Here is a 24,425-nt window from a genome sequence, read left to right on the forward strand (position 1 = left end):
CTTGGGTCAATGTTATTGCCCAGGAAGTGACCACTGCCATGTCCTGGCAATTAATTGGAATGTATGTGAGAACTAAGTGGTGGTCATGGGTCCGTGTCAGTACCAGGCACCCCAACAAAAACCTAAGTGCAACCAATTGATCTGCCAAAGATGTTTACATGATTTGGTCTAAATCTGTCCTGCGTTTATGAAAGGTGTAATATGAATGCCTGTTGCCAATTTGGAAATGTTGTTACCTTCAAGAGGGAACTGGTTTCCAATAATTTTGCACTTATTCAATAGGATATGAGTGGTTGCCCGAGCAAATGGCGGTTACTTGAGGCAGTTATGGTTTTTCTGCTTTACTGAGATGTGGACTGGATTCCTTGCCAACAGAGAATTGGGACTGGTTTCCGCTGGCAATAGGAGTGGCACCCAGATACGAGTCTCACTCCTCAACCATGCAAATGTATTCATAGCGGAGATCCAGCCAGATTCCATCGGGATCCTGGTATTGGGCCGTCTATTTGAGCAGGCGGCCTGAATGGTGTATAGCCCCCTGGCAACATGGCACATATACCCTGGCAGTGAAATCCGCCCAAGGCGCGGTGGACCTTGAGGGTGGAGGGGGGGGGGAGGCTTGAAGGGGATTAGTCCATAGGTCCTGTGCCCCTCTGCTGCTGCCAGGTAGGGGGTGGGGGGTCCCTCAAGGGTCCTGGGAGCTGGGTGAGGGGATGACCCCAGGATTCCGTTCCCCCCAAAGCCAACATGGGGTCCCATGTCTGATCTGCCCTTTCAGCCATGGACAACCTGACAATCACCCTTGGCATGGTGACCTCAGGCAGCCCTCTGCTGATCAGCATTCTCCTGGTCTGACTTTGTGAATTCTGAGGTGGCCTCCTCAGCCTGAACCGCTCCATCTGACAGCTGAAGAGCAGTCCAGTGAAGAATCGGATTCCCACTAGACCGGAGAATGGCATCGGGTCTGGTGCCCGGTGCTGATCCCATTTTTGGCAACCCGCCATTCTTTGCCCAGTCGGCAATCCTGATACCGGCGTCAGGCAATGCACATTGTTGTATTTTTGAGCTGTAGCACGTTCATAAACTCTGGACATGTGCTAGATGTCAGAAAGTTGATGACACGAATTATGTTGTGAAGCTCGTGCACAAGAATCATGCCTCATGAGCAAAGAAATAACTTCCATTTCGAGACAACAAACACGCCCCCAGGATGGCTCAAGGTGCTTTGAAAACAATGCAATACATTTGATTGGAGCTGCATATGTAAATAAAGGTGGAGACCAATTTGTAACCATCCAATTCATCTATTTTTGATGGTGTGTGATAGAGAAGAACTTTGGCCAAGGCTCTGAGAAAACCGTTCAGGCCACATGGAGAATGCTTTGCTGTTCTTCAAATCCATCCAACCTTTCACATCCATTGGAGTAGGTAACAAGACCTTAGTTCAACATATCATTCAAAAAATCATTTTTATTTATTCTTTCAGGGGATGGCGGCGCCACTGGCGAGGCGGCATTTATTTTCCTTGAGAACATGGTGGTGAGCTGCCTTCTTGAACCGCTGCAGTCCATGTGGTATAGGTACACCCACAGTGCTGTTAAGGGAGAGAGTTCCAGGATATTGACCCAGTGACAGTGAAGGAATGGCAATATATTTCCAAGTGATTTGTGGTTTGGAGGAGAACATGCAGATAGTGGTGTTCCCTGGAATCTGCTGCCCTTGTCCTTCTAGGTGGTGGAGATCACAGATATAGAAGCTGCTGGTCCTACATTCCCACCCTTGCCCCATATCTCTGCAATAATTTCGATCCAATTTTTTTGTGAAAGCCACAATTGAATGTTCTCCCACCACATTCTCCGGCAGTGCATTATGGTTCGTAGCCATTCGCTGCATAAAAGAGATTTTCTTCATGGCGCATTGGTTCTTTTGCCAACCATGTTAAATGTGTTTCCTGTGATTCTCGACTCCTCGGTGGGAACAGCTTCACTTTATCTATTCTGTCCAAACCCCTTATCATCTCTTTCACATCTTCTCTCAACCTTCCCTCCTTTAAGGAGAACAGCAGCAACTTTCCTAACCTATCCATGTAGTCACCCTCATCCATCCCTCAACACCTGGGACCATTCTCATAAGTATTTTCTGCAGCCTCTCCAAAGATATCCTTTCTAAAGTGCACTACCCAGAATAGGCACAGTACTCCAGATGAGGCTGAACCAGTGGTTTATTAAAAAATCACCATAACTTCCTTTTGTTTGTTCTCAATGCCTCTATATGTAAAAAGCAGGAGGTTGTAGGCCTCTTTAAGCACTTTCCCACCTGCCCTGCCAATTCCAGTGAAATGTGTACCCAAATACCCCCAGGTCCCTGTGCTCCTCACCTCCTTTAGAATTAGGCCCTTTACTTTGCATTGCTTCTTCTTGTTCTGCCCTCCAAAATGTACCACTTCAGACTTCTCTGCATCAAATTACATCTGCCCCGTTCTGCCAATCCCACCAGCCTGTCTCTATCTGTTTGAAGTCTTTTGCTGCCCTCCTCAAGTATTGTATCATCTTCAAATTTTGAAATTGTAACCTGTGAACCTGAGACTAGGTCGGTAATATATGTTAAGAAAATCTGTGGTTTTTGTGCCAACCCCCTGGGGAAACCATATTATATATCTTCTTCCAGCCTAAAAAACGTCCAATCACTTATACTATCGTTTTTAATATCACTCTGCTAGCTTCGACAAAGAGTCATCCAGACTCGAAACGTTAGCTCCCTCACTCTCCACAGATGCTGTCAGACCTGCTCAGTTTGTCCTGTATTTTCTGTTCCAGATTCCAGCATCTTGCTTATTATTTTGCTTATCATAGAATCCCTACATTCAGCCCATCGAATCTGCACCAACCCTTTGAACGATTTCACTGTCTAGGCCCAAACCCCTATCCTACCCCTCAACCCTGGCCTAAGGGGCAATTTAGCAAGGCAAATCCACCTAAACCGTACATCTTTAGACTGTGGTGCACCAGAGGAAACCCACGCAGACAGGGAGAGAACATTCAAACTCTGTAGACAGTCACCCGGGTCCCTGGCGCTGTGAGGCAGCAGTGCTAACTACTATGCACCGTGCCGCCCACTTAAAATCCAGCAGCTGCCATGGTGGGATTTGAACCTGTTCCCTCAGAGTATTAGCCTAGGCCTCTGGATTACTAATCCAGTAACATTGCCACTATGCCACCATTTCCCCACATTTGAAAATCACTTCTACTCAAGTGTTCCCTGTCACTTAGCCAACTTCCTATCCATGCTGCCGCTGTCCCTTTTATTACATGAACTTTTACTGTGTTAAGCCTGTTACGTGGCATTTTATCAAATGTCTTCCAGAAATCCCCATACACCACATCAACCATATTACCCTCATCAACCCTCTGTTATTTGACCACAAAACTCAATCAAGTTGGCTAAACCAAATTTGCCTTTACCAAATCATTGCTGGCTTTCAATAATTAATCCACTTGTATCCAAGTGACTGTTAGTTTTGTCCCTGATGGTCATTTCTGAATGATTCTGCACCGCTGAGGTTAACCTGACTGGCCTGTAGTTGCTGGGTTTATCTGTACATCCTTAGTTTGAACAGGGTTGTAACATTTGCAATTCTGGCCATCCTATTTGTTGAAGAATGTGCATCGGGCACAGTGCCAGCTTGCACTATTTTCTGAACGATTTAGTGTCATTTTAACACATAAAACCAGAATGTTTCAAGTTGGTAAACAAAAGGTTGAACTATAAGATTTTCTAATCATCAGGTTATGTCTGGTTCAGCGTTTCTTAGCTCCATCTAGGAGCTAAATAGTTCACCCCAATGTCAGATGCTGTCTGGAGAATTGTGCAGGTTAATCAATCAGCTGATGAATCTGAAGCAGATCTCAAACCGCACTCCATTCTACAGCATGATATCAACCCAAGTCTCTCCTTCAAGACATTCAGCACATTCCGAGAAGGACAGCCTGTGCAGGCAACATCAACGCAGAATGCAATTACTTGGAAAGTAGCTGAAGAATGATATAAGTTTAATGAACCATGGGTTCCCATTCCAATGTTTTACCTTTCGTTCTCCTTTAACTTTTTACGAAGCAAAGAGTTTAATTCATAAGGATAAATTTCAGCCATCGCGCATTCGCCGTAAGCCATGCCACCGGGAAGATGTTTAATTTGTGACATTGCAGTTTGCGGGGAAGCAGCAGCAGGATATTGGAACAGCTGCTCCAGTGGTATAAAATAAGCCGCCCCAACGCCGGGACGCAATTCTCCGCGGTGCGGAAAATCGGTGCCATTGGCGCTGGCGTGGTTGGCGCCGGATGGGGTATGCGCCGACTCTCCAGCCGGGCTGGCACGGGCCAGCGCGCCGATTCTCCAGGCCGGATGGGCCGAGCAGCCGTCAACAAAAAGCCGAGTCCCGTTTGCGCCGATCTAACATCCTCTGAGCCGGCTGGACCTCAGCGTTGAAGGGTCTGGGGGCGGCCTGTGGGGGAGAGGGGGGTCCGACCCCAGGGGGGGCCTCCGTAGTGACCTGGCCCGCGATCGAGGCCCACCGATCAGCGGGCCGGCCTTTCTGCCCCCCAGCCTCCTTTCCTCCGTGCCGGCTCCTGTAGCCCTGCGCGAGTTGACGCCAGCCCAACTGCGCTTGCGCAGCCCCTTGGCGCAGTGTTCAGGCTGGGATCAGCAGCTGGAGCCCCCTGTGGGCCGCAGAATGGGGTCCCAGTAAATACTCCGAGGCCCCAACCGTAGAGCTCCTGGCGGAGAGAAAAGAATTACAAAGGAACTTTGACCTGCTCTCCACCAGGAAAGCAGTACACCAACTCCGCCAGGCACGCGGGGCCCTGTACGAACACGGAGACAAAGCCAGCCGCCTGTTGGCACACCAGCTGAGAAAGCAGGCATCCAGCAGGGAAATTGCGCAAATCAGAGGTACCAGAGGCACGTGGGAAACAGAACCAGAGAGGATTAACAAAACCTTCAAGGCCTTCTACCAAGAGCTGTACACCTCAGAGCCCCCAACGGGGAAGGCTGGGATGAACCAGTTTCTTGATGGACTGGACATACCAGTCGTGGGAGAGGGCAGAAAACGGGATCTGGAAGCACCACTAGCACTGGGAGAGATCATGGAGAGCATTAGCTCCATGCAGACGGGGAAGGCGCCGGGACCGGACGGATTCCCAGCGGACTTCTACAAAAAATTTGCGACAGCGCTGGCCCCGCACCTGCGGGAGATGTTTACAGACTCGCTAGCTAGGGGCACACTGCCACCCACGTTAGCACAGGCCTCAATCTCGCTGATACCTAAGAAAGACAAAGACCCAACGGAATGTGGGTCATACAGACCCATATCTCTGCTGAACGCAGACGCCAAAATACTGGCCAAAATCCTAGCCAAAAGGCTAGAAGACTGTGTACCTGAGGTGGTCACAGAGGACCAGACGGGCTTCGTCAAAGGTAGACAGCTTACCGCGAACATCAGGCGCCTGCTGAACGTGATAATGACCCCCTCCGGGGAGAGAACACAAGAGGTGATCGTCTCCCTGGACGCAGAAAAGGCCTTCGACAGAGTCGAATGGAAATACCTCATAGAGGTACTGGAGCGGTTCGGGCTTGGAACAGGGTTCACCGCTTGGGTAAAGCTCCTATACAACGCTCCCATGGCGAGTGAACGGACCAACAATACCAACTCCCAATACTTCCAGCTGCACAGGGGCACTAGACAAGGATGCCCACTGTCCCCGCTGCTGTTCGCATTAGCAATCGAACCGCTAGCAATCGCGCTCAGGGCAGCAAAAAATTGGAGGGGGATCCGAAGGGGAGGTAGAGAGCACAGAGTCTCACTCTATGCGGATGATCTGCTCCTCTATATCTCGGACCCACAAAGCAGCATGGACGGAATCATAGCGCTTCTGAAAGAGTTTGGAGCCTTCTCGGGCTACAAACTCAACATGAGCAAAAGTGAGATCTTCCCAGTACACCCGCAAGGGGGGGGGGGGGGGGGGGGCAGCACTAAAGGGGCTGCCGTTCAAACAAGCCCGAAATAAATTCCGCTACCTGGGGATCCAAATAGCCCATGACTGGAAAGGGATCCACAAATGGAACCTCACCAGCCTGACGGAGGAAGTTAAAAAGGACCTGCAAAGATGGAACACATTCCCGCTCTCCCTCGCGGGGAGAGTCCAGATGATCAAAATGAACGTACTGCCCAGGTTCCTTTTCCTGTTTAGATCCATTCCGATCTACATCCCCAAGGCCTTTTTCAAAGCGCTGGACAAACATATCATGGCGTTCGTATGGGGGGGGGGTAAAAATGCTAGGATCCCAAAGAAGGTCATACAAAAAACAAAATCCAGGGGGGGGCTAGCCCTCCCGAATCTACAATTCTACCACTGGGCGGCAACAGCCGAGCGAGTAAGGGGATGGATCCAGGAGCCAGAAGCCGAGTGGGTGCGTGCGGAGGAGGCCTCCTGCATGGGAACCTCCCTCCGGGCCCTCGCCACGGCAGCACTCCCATCCCCACCCAAAAAACACTCCACCAGCCCAGTGGTGACAGCCACCCTCCAATCCTGGAACCAACTGCGGCAGCAATTTGGCCTGTACAAAATGTCGGACAAGGCTCCCATCTGCAACAACCATAGGTTCAAACCAGCACTGACTGACGCCACCTTCAAAAGGTGGAGGCAGGACGGGGGGACACTAACAGTCAGGGACCTATACACGGACGACAGGATCGCAACACTGGACGAACTGGGGGGAACAAGCTACGGTACCTGCAGCTCAAAAACTTCCTACGAAAGGAGACAAGGACGTACCCACAACCGCCACGACAGACACTACTGGAAGACCTACTGGACGCAAGTATCCTAGAGAAAGGGAACTGTAGTGACATGTATGACCGACTGGTAGATAGGGACGACACCGTACTGGACGCAACAAGAAGGAAATGGGAGGACGACCTGGGGATGGAGATAGGGTGGGGACTCTGGAGCGAAGCACTGCATAGGGTCAACTCCACCTCCACGTGCGCAAGGCTCAGCCTGACGCAACTAAAAGTGGTACATAGAGCCCACTTAACGAGAAACCGCAAGAGTAGGTTCTTCCCGGAGGTGGAGGACAAATGTGAGCGGTGCCAAAGAGGCCCGGCCAACCACGCCCACATGTTCTGGTCTTGCCCCAGACTTGTGGAGTACTGGACAGCCTTCTTCGAGGCTATGTCCAAAGTGGTGGGGGTGAGGATGGAGCCATGCCCGATAGTGGCGGTCTTCGGGGTTTCAGACCAGCCAGATCTATTCCTGGGGAGGAGGGCGGACGCCCTTGCCTTTGCCTCCCTGATTGCCCGCCGTAGAATCCTGTTTGGCTGGCGGTCAGCAGCACCACCCAGAGCTGCAGACTGGCTGTCCGACCTCTCGGAATCTCTCCAAATGGAGAAAATCAAATTCGCCATCCGAGGGTCGGACGACGGCTTCCACAGAACGTGAGAGCCATTCATGCAACTGTTCCGGGACCTGTTTGTGGCCAACGTACATGAGGAAGAATAGTCGGGTGGCCAAGAACCAGGGGAAAATGGACGGGAATCGGGGGAAGGTAGCCGGGGGGAGGGGGGAGGGGGCTAAGGGCTCGGTATGGGGGTTTGATGGCAAGCCAAGGCCCAAAACCAAACTATAAATAAATGCCTATAAACATGTGCCTCGGCCATATTGGGGAATGTAAAATATGTATGCTGGCTAAAGGGGGCGGCCACAATTATTGTTATGAAGATGCTTACCTGTAAATATTCATGTTAAATTTTTGTGTTTTCCTTTTTTTTTTCTCTCTCTCTAATAACTTGTAATTTGTCATATATAAAATATGAAAACTCAATAAAAAAACATTTATAAAAAAAAAAATATATATAAGTGTGACTTTTCACATAGAAGTTGATCTGATTATGCCAATGGGGTATATATACCAATAAAAAATCGCCATGCTTCATCCGGCTCCGGGCCAACTTTGTGTAGCATAGGAATGGACAACCTCCTACAGATTTCAGACTATTGTATGGGTTTTGTCTGATACAATGATGGACGAGTGTGGTGTTATGTTTTCCCACTTTTCTCTCTTCTGTTTTACAGGGCTGGATGAATGAAATCTATAACTATGATCCTGAAACCTACCTTCCATCACTGACCTTTTCGGTCTACGTGACACTGGATGGTACTGCGCTGAAACTCTCGTACCCACGGAGCAACATCTCACGGCGTGCAACCTTCGATGAAGGCAAACATGATGTGGAATTCATCAGCCATCGATCCTGTGACCTAGCTGACAGCAAGGTGGGTGGGAATATTCTATTGAAAGTTGAGCTTTCCTTGATCTTATCCCATTGGAATGACCACGTCCATGTTCCGAAAAGTCTGGCGTTTACCAGATTTCTCTCTTGTAGCCTATCTTCAACACTTGCTGAAGGACACAAAATATCTTATCATCTACATTTATAGAGGCTAAAAATGGAAGTGTTACATAGGATGCACATCTTTAACCTGTCCCAACTCCACTCCGAGGTCCCCACCTGCTTCAAGAAGACCACCATCATACCGGTATCAAAGAAGAACCAGGCAACGTGCCTCAATGACTATCGTCCGGTGGCCCTGACTTCAGTCGTAATGAAGTGCTTCGAGAGGTTGGTCATGAAGTGCATCACCTCCATACTCCCGGAACGCCTTGATCCACTGCAATTCGCATACCACCGCAACCGGTCCACATCAGACGCCATTTCCCTGGCTTTACACTCATCCCTAGAGCATCTCAAAAACAAGGACTCCTACATCAGACTCCTATTTATTGACTCCACCTCCGCCTTCAACACCAAGCTCATATCAAAGCTCCAAAACCTAGGGCTTTTCTCCCCACTCTGCAACTGGATCCTCGATTTTCTGACCAACAGACCACAGTCAGTAAGAATGAACAACAACACCTCCTCCACAATAGTCCTCAACACCGGGGCCCCACAAGGCTGCGTACTTAGCCCCCTACTCTATTCCCTGTACACACACGACTGCGTGGCAAAACCTTGGTTCCAACTCCATCTACAGGTTTGCTGACGATACGACCACAGTGGGCCTAATCTCGAATAACGATGAGTCAGAATAGAGGAGGGAGATAGGAGAACCGAGTGGAGTGGTGTAGCGACAACAATCTCTCCCTCAATGCCAGCAAAACTAAAGAGCTGGTCATTGACTTCAGGGAGCAAAGTACTGTACACACCCCTGTCAGCACCAACAGGGCTCAGGTGGAGATGGTTAGCAGTTTAAAATTCCTAGGGTTGCACATCTCCAAAAATCTGTCCTGGTCCATCCACGTCGACGCTACCACCAAGTAAGCACAACAGTGCCTATACTTCCTCAGGAAACTAAGGAAATTCGGCATGTCCACATTAACCCTTACCAACTTTTACAGATGCACCATAGAAAGCATCCTATCTGGCTGCATCAGAGCCTGGTAAGGCAACTGCTCGGCCCTGGACCGCAAGAAACTTCAGAGATTCGTGAACACAGCCCAGTCCATCACACAAACCTGCCTCCCATCCATTGACTCCATCTACTCCTCCCGCTGCCTGGGGAAAGCGGGCAGCATAATGAAAGACCCCTCCCACCCGGCTATCTCACTTTTCCAACTTCTTCCATCGGGCAGGAGATTCAGAAGTCTGAGAACACGCACAAACAGACTCAAAAACAACTTCCTCCCCGCTGTTACCAGACTCTGAAATGACCCTCTTATGGACTGACCTCATTAACACTACACCCTGTGTGCTTCACAGTGCCAGTGCTTATGATGTCACATTGTATATGTTGTGTTGCCCTATTATGTATTTTCTTTTATTCCCTTTTCTTCCCATGTACTTAATGATCTACTGAGTTGCTTGCAGAAAAATACTTTTCACTGTACCTCGGTACACGTGACAATAAACAAATCCAATCCAATCCAATCCAATCTACAAGAGCAGGCTGCTCAGCCTTACTGGCCATGCCACTGTTTATCGCCTGCGTGTACTACTTCCTACACCTCTTCTTCCAACCGTATCAACAAAACGTTTCATCCCTTTCTCCCTCATGCATTTATCTCCCTAAACCTCTCCACATTTCCGCCTCTCCCTTATCCTTTAAGATGCTTCTTTAACCCTACCTCTCTGACTAGGTGTCTGGTCATCTGCCTGGATGCCTCCTGTGTGACTCGGTTCTGATGTTAAAGGCGATATACCTGCTGTGGGTTATTGTGATCAGGAATGCAATGTCTGAAAGGGCAAAGGAAGGAGGTTCAATCGTAACTCAAAGGATGTTGGACACGCACTTCAAGAGGAATTATTTCTGAGCTATGGAGTGAGAGTAGTGGAGGGGCACTGCTGTGATTTATTTCAAAGGGCATGATAGTGTAAACATGGAGAATCTATTTTAATTTGTGAGGGTGATGAATACTAGAGGTCAGAAAGAGAAGTTAAATTCAGGAGAAACATAGCTTTCGGAGCACTGCTCCTTCCTCAGATGAATGATGAAGGAGCAGTGCTCCGAAAGCTTGTGTTTAAAATAAACATGTTGGACTTTAACCTGGTGTTGTAAGACTTCTTACTGTGCTTCTTTTGAAAATCTCTTTAAACCTGTGCCTTCACGTTCTTGAATCCTTTACGAGCAGGAACAGTTTCTCCCTGTCTCCTCTGTCCAGCCCCCTCATGATTTTGAACATCTCTATCAAATCTCCTCTGAACTTTCTCTTCTCCAAGGAGAACAGTCCCAACCTCTCCAATTTATCCTGAAGTTTCTCTGAAGTTCCTCATCCCTGGAACCATTTCTGTAAACCTCTTCATCACTCTCTCCAGTGCATTCACACCATCCTAAAGACTGGTTCCCGGAACTGTACGCAATAATTCAGCTGAGACCTAACTAGTGTCTTGTATAAATTCAGCATAGTCTCATTGCTCTTGTACTCTGTGCACCCATTAATAAAACCCAGGATCCTGCATGCTTTATTAACTGCTCCCTCCACGTGTCCGACCACCTTCAATGACCTATGCACATTTACACCCGGTCCCTCTGCTCTTGCACCCTTTTTAGAATTTTACCCCGATTTTAACATTGTCTCTCCATGTTCTTCCCTCCAAAATGAATCGCTTCACATTTCTGTGCATTGAACTTCATCTGCCACCTATCTGCCCACTCCACCAGCTTGTCCATGTCCTTTTGAAGTTTTACAATGTCCTCTTCACAATTTACAATTCTTCCAGGTTTTGTATCATCAGCAAACTTTGAAACTGTTCCCTGCACACCAATATCATTAACATAAATCAGTGTTGAAACCTGTTGGATCTTGGCGCACAGCACTATACTGGAGAGTCCATCATTACCCCAACCATTTATTCCACATCTTGGGGGAGGTCTCATAGAATCTCCAGATGTTTCGCTCACTTCCTTCCACTCGTTGCAGGACCCCTCAGATCATCATCTGATTGTTCTGTAAACAAGGGCTGACACTGTGCATCAGTCCAGCCACATGAGGCGCCATGTCTATTTCTAGTGTCCTGGTGTTTTGTGTCTCATTGTGTGCCAGTGCCACATCTTATACTATCTGTACCCACCTGAGAAAATGCCACTGGGTTGCTGAATGGAAGAGAGAATAATGAGGTAGTGTGCGCCCATCAGTACTCCCAGAGGCAGAGGGGGCTGCAGAGTCTATTTTGTCCTTCATCCGAATAGTGTCCTGGGGTAACAGTTAATCTGGGTGGCCTTGGGAAACATCCTGTCCATATTAGCAACTTAATGGACGGCATATGAGGAATCTGGTGGAGAATACATAGAAATGTTAACTAAGAAAAGGTATATGTTCTCACCAACCGATTACAGATAGAGAACTGGCAAATCTCCTGTACTAGCTGCCAGGCTAAACATGTTGCTAATTTTTTGTCTTTATCTTCTCTTCATATTGTGCTAAATGGACTTTACACGTCCTCCCTGGTGGTCTGGCATTGACCAACATCATGAGGTGTCTGGTGGAATTCACATCATTAATTGGTCTGCAGCTCCTGTAGTCACAAGGGAACCTTAGAGTTTAGCATTTCCACTCCCAGCCACAGCCAATCCCTTCCCCATGGCCTAAGCTGGTACTTGTGCTGGCTGAAACCCCGGCTATTGCAGCCCCAGCACTCATTCATTTGGAACAGCAGCACTTCTGCATCCGCCTCAGAGACGTTAGAGGTTACACCGACCATTTCAGTGCCCACTCCAAAAATTGTCGCAGCCTTTTAACAGCATTCAACCGTTCAAATGTAGAGTTTGCGTCCTGCCCGCTTCCCTTCCACAGAGAATATGCTAAGTTTATTTTTGTGCTGCCACTGGCAGTGTACGAACTGTGGGATGACCAGCTGGATGAGTGCGGCTCCAACACTCAAGAAGCTGGACACTATCCAGAACAATCTGCCTGCTTGATTGGCATCCCATCCACCACCTTCAACATTCACTCCCTTCACCACCAGCTCATGGTGGCAGCAGTGTACTTCATCTACAAGGCGCACCGCAGCAACTGACCAAGGCTCCTTCGACAGCAATCTCCTTCCTAATCTGTGACCTCTAGATAAGTGCATTAGATGCATGGGGGCATCACCTCCTGCATGTCCCCCACCAAGCCACATGCCATCCTGACTTAGAAATATATCGCCGTTCTTTCATTGCCACTGGGGCAAAATCCTGGCACTCCCTCCTTAACAGCACTGTGGGAGTACCTACACTTCATGGACTGCAACGCTTCAGGAAGGCAACTCACCACCACCTTCCCATGGGCAATTAGGGATGGGCAATAAATGCTGTCCTAGTTAGCGATGCCCACATCCCATGAATTAATAAAAAAGCTGGTGCACGAGCACAACATTAACTGTGATGTAAGAGCAATGTAGAGCAGATGAGCACAGACGTTATTCACCTCAAGTAAAGCTAGGAAAGACTGCTTTACTTACTCAGTGTGATAGATATATAGAATCAATGTCTGCTGCCCATCCCCAGCAAAAGCAAATCGTGCGATGTAGATCAATCCTTGTAACAAAGAATTGGCTAAATGTGTCCTTTGAACCTCAGAAGGACATTGACAGCCACAAGGAAACATTCAGATAGAGATGGGAACAATTAGGAGAAAGGAGCAGAAAGAGATTAACATAGACCAAGAGGAGGTTCTGTGTGGTCCGGCAGGCTGAAAAGTAGACAAATATCAAAGGCCCAAATGGAATGCATTCCAGGCTGCCGAGTGAGGCAAGGAAGAAATAGCAGGGACGTTAGCAGCAATTTTCAATTCCTCTTTGGCACAGGAGAGGTGCTGGAGGACTGGAGGATAACCAATGTGGTACCATTTAAGAAGAGAGGAAGGGATAAACCAAGAATCTACAGGCCAGTCAGTGTAACTTCAGTGGTAGGGAAGCAATTCTGAGAGTCAGAATTAATCTGCATTTGGAGAGGCAGGGTTTAATCAAGAAAAGTCAACATGGTTTTGTTAAGGGGAGATCATGTCTGACCAACTTGATTGAATTTTCTGAAGAGGTGACCAGATGTGTAGATGAGGGTAATGCATTTGACGTAGTCTACTTGGACTTCAGCAAGGTCTTTGATAAAGTCCCACATGGGAGACTGATAGCGAAGGTAAGAGCTCATGGGATCCAAGGAAATTTGGCAAATTGGATCCAAAATTGGCTGAGTGACAGGAAGCAGAGTGTGTTGGTCAAGGTGTGTTTTACTGACTGGAAACCTGTGTCCAGGGGCGTCCCGCAGGGATCAGTGTTGGGGCCCTTGCTGTTTGTGGTTTATATAAATGATTCAGATATAAATGTAGGAGGGTTGATCAGTAAGTTTGCAAATGATACGAAAATTGGTGGGGTGGTAAATAGTGAGGAGGTTGGTCTTCGATTACAGGAGAATATAGATGGGCTGGTCAGTGGCAAATGGAATTCAATCCAGATAAGTGTGAGGTCATGCACTTGGGCAAGACAAATAAGGCAAAGGAATGCATGATAAACAGCAGGATCCTGGGAAGCACCAAGGATCAGCAGAATCTTGGGTGTGCATGTACACCCATCCCTTAAAGTAGCAGAGTAAGTGGATACAGTGATTCAGAAGACACATGGTATATTTGCCTTTATTAACAGAGGAATAGAATTTAGGAGCAGGGAAGTTATGCTGGAACTGTATAAAATGTTGGTTAGGCCACAGCTAGAGTATTGTTATAAAGGTAATTCATGAAGGCCCACCCTCTCAACCTTATCCCTCGCCTGAGGTGTAGTGATGCTCAGGTTAAATCACCAACAGTCAGCTCTCCCCCTCAAAGGGGAAAGCAGCCTGTGGTCATCAGGGACAATGGCGACTTTACCATTTACTTTAGTATATTGTGTGAAGTTGTGGAATCCACATTGCAGGAGGGATGTGATATTACTTGAAAGGGTGCAGAGAAGATATACCAGGATGTTGCCTGGGCTGGAGAGTTTTAGTTATGAGATTGGATAGACTTGGATTATTTTCCTTGGAGCAGAGGCGATTGAGGGGGGCATGATTGTGATGTATAAAATTATGTGGGGCATAGATAAAGTAGACAGGAAAAAACTTTTCCCCTTGGTGAGGGGTCAATGACCAGGGGGCATAGATTTAAGGTAAGGACAGGAGGTTTAGAGGAGTTGTGAGGAAAAATATTTACCCAGAGGGTGGTGGGTTTGGAACTCATTGCCTGAAGGGGTGGTGGAGACAGCGACCCTCATAACATTTAAGAAGTATTTAGATGTACACTTGCAATCCCAGGGCATACGGTTATGCACCAAGTGCTGGAAAATGGGATTAGAATGGTTGTGTTTGACCAGCACATATGCGATGGGCCAAAGGGTCTTTTCTGTGCTGTGTGATTCTATGACTCTTTGAGAAGATAAGGTGAGATGAAGTAGGGGGGAAGCTCCTTTGAAGCATTAATGTAAGCGTGGAGTAGTTGGGCCAATTGGCTTGTTTCTATGCTCTATATTCATAGAATGCAATGAAGAAGGAGGCCATTCAGCCCATTGAGTCTGCACCAACCCTCCAAAAGGGCACCATACTTAGAACCAATCCAGCGCCCAAACACCGTAACCCCATCTACCCTTTGGACACTCAGGAGCAATTTATCATGGCCAATTCACCTTACATGCACACCTTTGGACTGTGGAAGGAAACTGACGTACCCAGAGGAAGTCCACACAGACACCCAAGGCCGGAATTGAATCCGGGTCCCAGGCACTGTGAGGCAGCAGTGCCATGTCTTTTCTATGTAAAATGAGAGTTCTTGAATAATTGGCATGTTTTTGAAGTTTTTTTTGATTTAACTTGAAGGGTTGAGGGAAAGATTGCCAAATTTTTCTTCAGGAAATGGAACAATGTGAGCAGAGGGAATGGTAGAGCACGTGACAGACGGAATGGGCTTGATGAACTAAATGGTCCTTTGCCTTCGCGTTGTGTTTTTTAAAATGTCTTTTTTATTTTCTGCAGGTTTTTCTTGTCCCGCCAGGCCTGGCAAAGAAAAGGATGTGGAATAAGAAGTATCCCATCTGTATTTTCCTCAGAGAGGCTGAGCCGTACAAATTCAAGCGTTCTGGAGACAGAGAGTTGAAGACGGACATGGACACTGAGGAGCAACGGGCGAGGCCGGAAATCATGAGACAAGTATCAACACCGGAGGTCCTCCTGAGACATCCTGTGGAAGGCGGGGAAAATGCTCTCTTCCTTTTTGGAAGAACAGGAAGAGAAAAAGAAGAATGGTTTAGATATTTCCTGCTGGCTTCCAGAATGCAGTCAGAGGATGGGCAGAACCTCAGCAGGGATGGTGGGAAACCAGGTAATAAAATCTGTTTGTTTTAAATAAATTTAGAGTGCCCAATTCTTTTTTTTCCAATTAAGGGGCAAGTTATTATGGCCAATCCACATACCCCGCACATCTTTCGGTTGTGAGGGTGAGACCCATGCAGATAGGAGGAGAATGTGCAAACTCCACACGGACAGTGACCCGGGGCTGGGATCGAACCCTGGTCTTTGGTGCCGTGAGGCCCATTAAATCTATTTTAATGCTGATTTCAGCAGTAACAGGAGTTCCTGATTAGACCAAACCTGAAGTAACCGTAAGCATCTGGGCACCACGTGTTATGAAGGATATATTACTTTTGGAAGGACCTCCATGTAGATTTGAATTAGCCATCATTATAATTACGATGAAATCCAGTGTACAGGTTGCACTGATGCATAGATCACCCCCATAATTTGATACTTGCCCCATCCTTAAAGATCTTTCAGACTTGTTGCAATTATGAGGTTAATAAGATTGTCATGTTTTGAAACTGTGTCTTTAATTTAAGGTAAAATGGAAAAGGCAATATGACCTGTACTGAAGTCTGCTTGACATCAGACCTGGGCCAGTTAAAGATCAAAGGAAGCACCAGATGGTGTAAGGTGTTTATGGTTGGAGTCAATGGTAGCAGTCTCTGAATTCACATTGAGTAGATTCTGGGTCTCCCAAAGTCCCAAAAAGGTATCGAAAGTATCAGGTCATAAACAAGCGTACTGTAAATTGTCCATTTACTTCTAAGATGAAAGAAAGTTGGGAGTCATGAATATCTAATCAGTATTTCTACCTGGATACAAGGTTAATTTGTTTCATGTTCCCATGGGAAAGAGTGTAGTCATTTTTGAGATCAGGTTGCAGGGTTCCCTACAAATCAATGAATATCACAAACAGGGAGCAGTTTTGTGCGTCCAGCAAAGGGAAGAGACTGCTTGGCTTTGCAAACTACCAAAACCAGATACAGGAGGGAGATAGTCTCTGTCAGACATAAAACTAAAAGACTTCGGAGCAGAAGTTGGCTATTTGGCCCATCGAGTCTGCTCCGCCATCCAATGAGACCATGGCTGAACTGATATGATAATCCTCAATCCACTTTCCTGCCTTATCCCCATCACCCTTTGTTTCCTTACTGATTAGAAATCGGTCTCGTTGAAGAGATCTATCTGCCAGCCTTCTACAGATTCCAGGAGATTGTCCTGGTGTGGTCAAAGGGTAAGAATCATCGGGATAGGCTTCAGTTCAGGTATTGGATTTAGGAAACTATGGGAAACATCCGGAGGTAGTAACTTGAAGTTAATACTCAGCAAAAGAGGGAATTGCGAACCCTTTGGAATCTGAGAGCAACTGTGGACTGTTTGCTGTAAAGACTGTAATTCTGTGGAGTGAGACAGCACAGTGGGCTCAATAGCTGGGTTTTAAAGCAGACCAAGCAGCGCGGGTTCAATTCCCATACCAGCCTCCCCGAACAGGCGCCAGAATGTTGCAACTAGGGGCTTTTCACAGTAACTTCATTTGAAGCCTACTTGTGACAATAAGCAATTTTCATGTGATAAATATAAAAAGGAAATGTTCCTTTCTGTTTTTAAAGGTTAAATTGTCTCCAAAAACATGGTGCTTATGCAATAGTGCTTTAGTCATTTTTGAAAAAGTAGCTTTAAAGTAGTTTCAAAAAACTACTTTAAAATATGGAATTGGATGAGTGGGACAAGCTAAGCTGCTCATGCAGAGAGCCAGCATGGACTCAATAGCATAAGTAGTCTCCTTCTGTGCTGTAATCATTTGATGATTCTATGATTCAATGTTTTTTTTTTTCTTTTTTTTAATAAATTTAGAGTACCCAATTCTTTTTTTCCAATTAAGGGGCAATTTAGCGTGGCCAATTAACCTACCCTGCACATCTTTGGGTTGTGGGGGTGAAACCCACGCAAACACGGGGAGAATGTGCAAACTCTACACGGACAGCGACCCAGAGCCGGGATCGAACCTGGGACCTCGGCGCCATGCGGTAGCAATGCTAACCACTCCGCCACCCTACTGCCCAGCTATGATTCAATGTTATTCTTTCAGCAGTTAACTGTTGGTTCGAATTTCTTTTTAAATTGTTACGACACCCTGGGCTAGCACATGATCAATTTTAGCCCCACTCATCCTGGAGTCGCAACAGAAATGAACTAACCAATAATTCTTATCAAAATACCCAAAGTCTTTGGCCCTTGGCTGCCCAATAATTATAGTCACTGAGTTTAGAAGTTTAAACACGATTGCTGTTTATTTATTCCAAGAACTATCATGAAATATGCAAAATAGTACAACTGGATAACAACAAGCTATTACCTACTACCATCTTTAACTGTCCAACCTTCTACCCACACACAGAAGACAGGCAAATACAGAGGGGTGGAAAGGGGTGAAAATAATAAGGATGAAGGTCAAACGATAAGAATCTTTGCTTCAAATGGTGGTTCTTCAGAACACTTTCCTCACAGCAAGCTGGTTGATCAAAGTCTCTGGTTTACAGCTGGTAATGGCCTTATTTGCAGAATTATTCATTCAGAGTGCCTGCAGGTTAGAAACATCCGTGCTCACATGGATTCCTATGAAGAATCAGGCTTATGTGGAATTTGCTAGAGAATGGTCTTTGATCGATGGTACAGGGCCATGAAAGATTGCGTAGGGCAGCACGGTGGCCTAGTGGTTAGGACAGCTGCCTCATGGCGCTGAGGTCCCAGGTTCGATCCCGGCTCTGGGTCACTGTCCGTGTGGAGTTTGCACATTCTCCCCGTGTCTGCGTGGGTTTCACCCCCACAACCCAAAAATGTGCAGAGTAGGTGGATTGGCCACGCTAAATTGCCCCTTAATTGGAGAAAATAATTGGGTAATCTAAATTTTTTTTAAAAAATGAAAGATTGAGTAAGATTTTGAAAACCTTTGTAAAAAGCAAGATTTTAAAAATAAAACCTTGCAGAATGAGGCCATTCTACACTGAACCCCGAAAGAGCACTCTTCCTTGTCCCACTCCCCTGGCCCTATCGCTGCAACAACGCACATTGATCACAGGCGATCCACCTAACCTGCACACCTTTGGGCTGTGGGAGGAAATCGGAGCATCCCGAAGAAACCCACACAGACAACGTGTAAACTCTACACAGGCAGTCACCCAAGGCTGGAATTGAACCCGGGTCCATGGCGCTGTGAGGCAATAATGCTACCAGTGTGCCACTGTGCCACCCTGTTACTGGAATCAAGTCCCCCTAGGAGACCGTCCAGTTTCTAAAATAAGGGGCACTGCCATTTTAGTTGATATGAACTACCTCATAAATACATAGGTGGCAACAAAGTAACATTCACAAATGATCACAGAAACTGGAGAGATAAGGGGCGGGATTCTCCAATAATTGGGCTTTGGCCCCACGCCCACGGAGAAACTCAGGTAAATCACTCTGGACTTTCCCGAAGAACGTCCGGAGCGATTCACTTACCTGGAGGGGGTAGCAGGGCCCCGGGGTACTCCTCGCAGCTCCGGCTGCCGATACCGGGCCCTTCATTTCCGGTTGGGGGTCCGCGCATGTCGGCCGCCCCACACAACATGGCGGACCCACACCGCGGACCGGCACTGAAAATATAGGCCTCCCCCAGATCGCACGCGCCTGCAGGTCGATGGCATCCGATCGGTAGCCTGGCTTTTTTGGAGGCCCCCCCCACGGTGAAGGATCCCCCCGCCCCCACCAGGACGGCCACAGACTGAGTCATCAGCCACCATGCCCAATTCCAGATGGGTGGGACCAAGAGAGCACCACGCTTTCGGCAACTCGGCCAGCTGCACTCGGTGAATCGCTATGGGATGAGGGCCGCTTTCAATGGCCCCCGTCCGGCGCCAGGTTGACTGCGCACACGCAATTGCCGATGATTCTCCGGAATACCGGAGAATCGAGGGAGCCGCGTCGGACTCGATCTCGGGTTTGACGCCCATTCTTTGCCCCCATGCCAATCGCGATTTTGGCGCGGAGACGTGGAGAATCCCGCCGAAGAGAAGTAATAGTGAACCGAATACTAATTACCATGGGGGAAACAATCTCTTGTTGAAGTTTGGAATCCCACAGCCATGTGAAGACTCTGGGAGATTTGTTTCGGCATGGCCAGAGGGGAGAAATCGTTGGGACAAGTTTTGCTTCTGGTACTGGATTTAGGAAATTCTTCATAAACTAAGGGAAACCACCTGAAGGCGGTCGTTCAAAGATACTTCAATGAAACAGGGAAATGGGAACCCAATTGGAACTGGGAGCAAATGTGAACTGTTTCCTTTAAGGCCTGTAATTCTGTAGAGAATAAGTCTGATAAGTGTGAAAGGTAACTGTTCCTCACTGCAGTTTAAAATATAAGTTACTTACAAAAATAGTCATTAGTGTTTTTAGTCATTTGTTACAGACGTTTTAAAATGTGAAATCTTGAATGTGAATGTGTAATTCTTTCAGCTGTTAACTGGAGTGAATTTCATTTTATTGGTTTCCATGGGGATCATAGCACAACTAAATGATTAGCAGATAGACAAACATGCACTGAGCTGCAGATTGAATAGTAGGGTCTACAGTACTTAAAACTGTTCGAAATTAAATATCTGATGCATTTTGAGCATGCTAAAGTGTAAAGTATTCTGAAATAAAATGTAATTGAAGTATAAATGGCAGCGATGGATTGGACAATCCCTGAAGGAGAGCTGGTATCTGGAGCCATGGCAACAGCCTGTGGCCTAGTGAAAAAAAGCTGCAAACTGAAGCAGCAAGGTAAATACAAGTTAAACTGATGAGGAAAAGGGGAACAAGAAGACAATGCCTTAATACCAAAAGACTCAGAAATGCATATTTTGTGAGGGCAGTTAGTCATAATCACTAGAGAAGAATGTTTCCAATGCCTTGCACAAATATAGTTTTTGCTTGGTTGATAATGTATCTCTTAAGTATTTTATTTATCATAAGGAAAGTGTGAGGTTACAAGCAGTCAGTACATCCAGGGGACATCTTCCTTTTTGGCACGCCTCATACACACCAGGCAGGCAGTTTTAACTTAGTCAATGTTCTGTTGACTTCAATATAAATGAATATCAGGACAGGTGGTTTACATCCAAAACTAAAATGACACCACAGGACTGCAATTTGTAGAACTGGGCAACTTGTAGCTTCTGTTTTTTTTCCCCCACTGTGGTAGTCACCACTGTTGTAACTGCATACAAGGGTATTATGGTAAGGCCCCTGTACTACAGGTGCGGGGGTAGATCCCTGCCTGCTAGCTCCGCCCAGTAGGCGGAGTATAAATGTGTGGGCTCTCCGAGCTGCAGCCATTTCGGCAGCAGCTGCGGGAGGCTCCACATCTCTGCGTAATAAAGCCTCGATTACTCTCTACTCTCGTCTCGCCGTAATTGATAGCGCATCACCCACTTCAGCATTTCAATTTATCTTACAGATCCTACTCAGAATCTTGCCTCTAGCCCTTTGGGGAGATTGGTTCACAGCAACGGTAGCAGCAGAGACAGCACCGAGGACCTCCCTCCTCTTTTTAAAACCAAGGACTTGGCTGGAAACATCAGGCAAAAGATACAGCTGGACTACAGCACCTACATGTCGAAGTTGACCCTCTCTGACAGTCCCAGCCCTATGCTGAGCCCCGAGCATAGCACGACCAGCAGTCCCACCAAAAACCAGGTAAGACCAATTAAGCTGCTGGACACATGGGTTTGTGAAGCTAGGCCATCAACATCTTTAATAACATTTACACAACTGGCCCATTAAGCTGTGTAGGCCAGGAGAAAATGCAAAGTACCTTTTAACCTCACTGCTGTGCCAGTCAGATCCTGTCACAATGGTCTTTGCCATGAGATAGAAAACAAATCAAAATTTTGATCAGAAATGTCACTCACCTCTATTTGAAGGGAGTTAAAACAATAATTTGCAGTGATAGTTTAAAATCTTCTCAAGCATGTTCCTCTCATTTACATTCATCCGTACATTTTGTTGCCCACAAACACCAGGAAATTTTTACACTGTGGCTTTAGCCTTAATTTCTTTGTAAATTAACCTTAAGACATGTTTAAAATATGTGTAAGAGATGCATTCATGTGCACAGTTTTGGGAGGGTATGCACCCATTTGTGCATTTCAGTTATTAATCTCTTCCCCCTTGCATGGATCTTCCCAGGTCTCATATCAGCTGCAGGAGTGAAGGTATTAATGGGGGGAACCTGCTTTTGGCTCTCCACTGATCATCTTCTTAAGCTGAGACTGGAAGAATGTTTTAGAGTTAACTCACAATTCTATTTTGCCTTCCCCAATGGAGAAATTCCATGTTTCCATGGAGATTCACCCAAGACAATGGGGTGAACTTTAACTCCCTCTCCACTCTCCCCATTCCCCAAAAGCAGTGGGTTTGGGGGCCAGGTGAGGTGAGGTGGATATGAGCACATGTCGCTCCACTTTTTAAGAAGGTGAAAGGAGGAAACCAGGGAATTACAGACCGCTGGCCTAACATCTATGGTGAGGATATTGCTGGAGTCTGTAATCAGGGATGAGGTCATTGAACACCTCGAAACATATTGGGCGGGTCTCTCCAATAATGGGGCTATGTCCCCATGGCGGAGTGAAAACCGGCGCTAACAACTCCGTCATCAACGGCCCCCGAAAGTGAGGAATTTTCCCCTTTCTAGAGGGCTAGGTTGCCGCCGGAGTGGTCCCCGCAGCTCCAGCCAGCGCGGAACGGCCGGCGCATTTCTGCACATGCGCGGGGCTTCCCTTCTCCGTGGCGGCCCCCGGGCAATATGACGGAGCTCTACAGGGGCCCGGCGCAGAGTAAAGTAAGCCCCCACGGATCCAGCCTGCCCACCGATTGGTAGGCCCCAATCGCGGGCCAGGCCACTGTGCCCTCCCCCCCCCCCCGCCCCCCCTAGGGACTGGTCCCCCCACCCCGCCCTCTGGGCCGACCCCCCCCCCCCCCCCCCCCCCCCCCAGGGATTCTCTGACCCATCGCCAGGTCAGAGAATCTCGGCTACTAACAGGGAACTGAACACGTCGATCAGGAAGAGCCAACATGGTTTCGTGAAGAGAAGGTCATGCCTGACCAATCTTATTGAATGTTTTGAAGAGGTGACTAAGGCAGTGGACAGGGGAATGTCTATGGATGTTATTTATTTGGACTTCCAGAAGGCATTTGACAAAGTTCCACATAAAAGACTGTTAACTAAGATGGAACGCCATAGAGTTGAGGGCAAATTATTGACATGGTAGGAAATCGGTTGAATAGCAGGTGTTAGAGATCGGGGATAATGGGTAATTACTCCAATTGGTGCTCTACAGGAATCTGTGTTAGGTCCTCAATTATTCATATTATTCATTAATGACTTGAATGATGGCATAGAAAGTCATATATCCAAATTTGCTGAAAGATACAAAATTTTTGTAGACAGCCTAGATGATAGCATAAAATTGCAAGGATATATTGACAGATGAGATGAATGAGCAAAATTGTGGCAGATGGAATTCAATGTAAGCAAGTGTGAGGTTCTACATTTTGGATAAAAAATGGATAGAACAGAGTGCTTTCTAAATGGAAAGAGGTTAGGTACAGTGGATGTCCTAAGAAACTTGCGGGTTCAGGTGCATAGATCCTTAAAATGCCAGCAACAAGGGCAGAAAATGATCAAAAAGGCTAATGAAATGCTAGCCTTTATATTTAGAGGATTGGAGTATAAAGTCACAAAGGTTATGCTGCAGTTATACAAAACCTGGTTAGACATCACTTGGAATACTGTAAACAGCTCTGGGCACCACACCATAGGACAGATATTTTGGCCTCAGAGGGAGTGCCACGTAGGTTTACAAAAATGATACCTGGACTACAGGGGCTAAGTTATGAGGAGGGATTACACAAATTAGGCCTGTTTTCACTAGAATTTAGAAGGTTAAGGGGTGATCTGATCGAAGTAGTCACGAGGGAAAGACAGGATAGATAAAGATAAACTATTACAACCATCGATTCGCTCCTGGGAGCCTAGATGGGGGATTTCGGGTATGGCAAAGGGCGGGAATTGAGAAGATGGGGGACCTGTTTCTGGAAGGGAGCTTCCCCAGCTTGAGGGCGCTGGAGCAGAGGTTCGGGTTGGCAGCAGGGAATGATTTTAGATATCTACAGGTGCGGGACTTTCTGCGCAGGCAGGTACCATCCTTCCCACTCCTGCCACTAAGAGGGATTCAAGATAGGGTAGTGTCTAGGGGATGGGCGGGGGAGGGAGCGTCTCGGACATCTACAAAGAATTAATGGGGGCGGAGGAGACGCATATAGAAGAGCTGAAGTGTAAGTGGGAGGAGGGACTGGGGGGTGAGATGGAAGACGGTCTATGGGTGGAGGCGCTGAACAGGGTCAACGCGACTGCTACATGCGCAAGGCTCAGCTTGATCCAGTTTAAGGTGGTGCACCGGGCACACATGACAGTGGCCCGGATGAGTAGATGTTTTGGGGAGGAAGACAAGTGTGTCAGGTATGCGGGTGGACCAGCATGTCCACATGTTC

General features: G+C 47.2%; 1 protein-coding gene across 5 annotated transcripts in view; it reads left to right on the forward strand.

The window, feature by feature from the left end:
- tex2l (testis expressed 2, like) overlaps positions 1-24,425 on the forward strand; it is a 158,466-nt gene that overhangs the window by 84,624 nt on the left and 49,417 nt on the right. For all 5 annotated transcript variants that reach the window (XR_005463485.1, XM_038820285.1, XM_038820283.1 and 2 more), the window contains 3 exons: positions 8,130-8,330; positions 15,528-15,873; positions 21,331-21,569. Coding sequence is in view for 4 of the 5 variants with exons in the window: in XM_038820285.1 (XP_038676213.1) it covers positions 8,130-8,330; positions 15,528-15,873; positions 21,331-21,569 (786 nt within the window). In the remaining variant the exon portion in view is untranslated. The remainder of the gene's footprint in view (positions 1-8,129; positions 8,331-15,527; positions 15,874-21,330; positions 21,570-24,425) is intronic.

This window comes from Scyliorhinus canicula, chromosome 15 (genome assembly GCF_902713615.1).
Source record: "Scyliorhinus canicula chromosome 15, sScyCan1.1, whole genome shotgun sequence".
NCBI classification, from domain to species: Eukaryota; Metazoa; Chordata; class Chondrichthyes; order Carcharhiniformes; family Scyliorhinidae; genus Scyliorhinus; species Scyliorhinus canicula.